General features: G+C 34.9%; 1 protein-coding gene across 1 annotated transcript in view; it reads left to right on the forward strand.

Annotated features, from left to right (window-relative positions):
* PNPT1 (polyribonucleotide nucleotidyltransferase 1) overlaps positions 1–1,580 on the forward strand; it is a 41,895-nt gene that overhangs the window by 5,133 nt on the left and 35,182 nt on the right. The window contains exons 2-3 of the mRNA XM_012649836.1: positions 366–426; positions 1,005–1,079. Of these exons, the coding sequence (XP_012505290.1) occupies positions 366–426; positions 1,005–1,079 (136 nt within the window). The remainder of the gene's footprint in view (positions 1–365; positions 427–1,004; positions 1,080–1,580) is intronic.

Here is a 1,580-nt window from a genome sequence, read left to right on the forward strand (position 1 = left end):
CATACCATACAGTTCATTCATTTAAAGTGCAAAACTCCCCGAGCACAGTGGCTTATGCCTGTAATCCCAGCACTTTGGGAGGCTGTGGTAGGCAGTTAGCTTGTGAACCCCCAAAATACTTTCTCTATAATTCAGATTAATCCTGTGCCTTGATTTCTGTATTCCTTAAGCAGCTCATAAATTCCCCTTCTACTTTTGATAATAATCATGAATTCTATCCCTTATGGTTTGTTTGTTGCTGGAGGTTAATATGAGGGGACTCAGTAGCCTTTGGTTCTTCTGTTAGAATCTTTCATTATTTTATACTAAGCTAGAATTGTACTGATGACCTAAGAGTTTTGTATTGCTTTTTTATTTTTAAACAGAAAATTAGAAATATCCTCTGGAAAACTGGCCAGATTTGCAGATGGCTCTGCTGTAGTACAGGTAAAAAGTCCAGATTTTTAAATTTTCATCTTAAAAATGGGTATGAAGTCTGTTACTGAATATCTTTATAACATCATGTAACTTAGAATTGTGGTACTAGAAATTAAGTCAGATATTACTAAGATCATTTCAAGTGTCAGAATCATTCCAGACAACCAGAGAGTCAGAGAGCTGGATGGCCTTTAAGATCCCTTCCAAACTTGGGGTTCTGTTTTATACTGTTAATAAATTCTGTTGTGCTTTTCTAGAGAAAGTGATTTTGGTATTTTCTTCAATAGTAATACTTGGAAATTTTTTTCTTTATAGCCTAAATTTTCTCATAAGAAATAGAAAATATGATTCAATTCATTGGATGTGACTAAACTACCAGTTAGCTTTTTTTCCTTTTCATTCTATAGTTTTTTAAAAGCTCAGGGATCAAGACTGGATTACTTGTGAATAATTATTTTCATTGTAATCATATCATAGAATAACAGGTCTATTTCCTTGAGTTTAATTGGAGTAAGGATTCATTCAGTTGCTACTTATATACTAATATCTGATTTCAAAGGAATTTACCAGTGTTGTTCATGTTTAAGTCAGGTGACACTGCGGTGATGGTCACAGCGGTCAGTAAAACAAAACCTTCACCTTCCCAGTTCATGCCTTTGGTGGTAAGTATTTGCTGATTTATTTGAACTGTAATATATATGTAGAATTTGCAATATTTTTATCTAGTGTCTAGTGAGTGAAAAATATAGTTTGCACAACAAAAGGTTTTCCTTAGTTATATGATATTATTAGAATAATGTAAATTGATTACCTCAGAACCTATTCTCATACTAGTGGTAAGCATACCTTAGCATTTGTAATGTCCAAGTACATAAGTTGATGAGAACAGTGGAAGTACGTCAAGTACTTTGACATTGAATAAGCTTTCATAGTTTCCCTTCAGCGTGGGTCTGTAAATACAGTCCACCCTATGTATCTGTGGGTTCTGCATCTGTGGATTCAGCTAACAGTGGATTATAAATATTTGGAAAGACCAGGTGCAGTGGCTAACACTTGTAATCCTAACACTTTGGGAGGCTGAGGCAGGAAGATCACTTGAGACCAGGGGTTCGAGACCAGCCTTGGCAACATAGTGAGACCCCAATCTTTACCAAAAAAAATTT

Source organism: Propithecus coquereli, unplaced genomic scaffold (assembly GCF_000956105.1).
Source record: "Propithecus coquereli isolate 6110/MARCELLA unplaced genomic scaffold, Pcoq_1.0 Scaffold305, whole genome shotgun sequence".
Classification (NCBI taxonomy): Eukaryota; Metazoa; Chordata; class Mammalia; order Primates; family Indriidae; genus Propithecus; species Propithecus coquereli.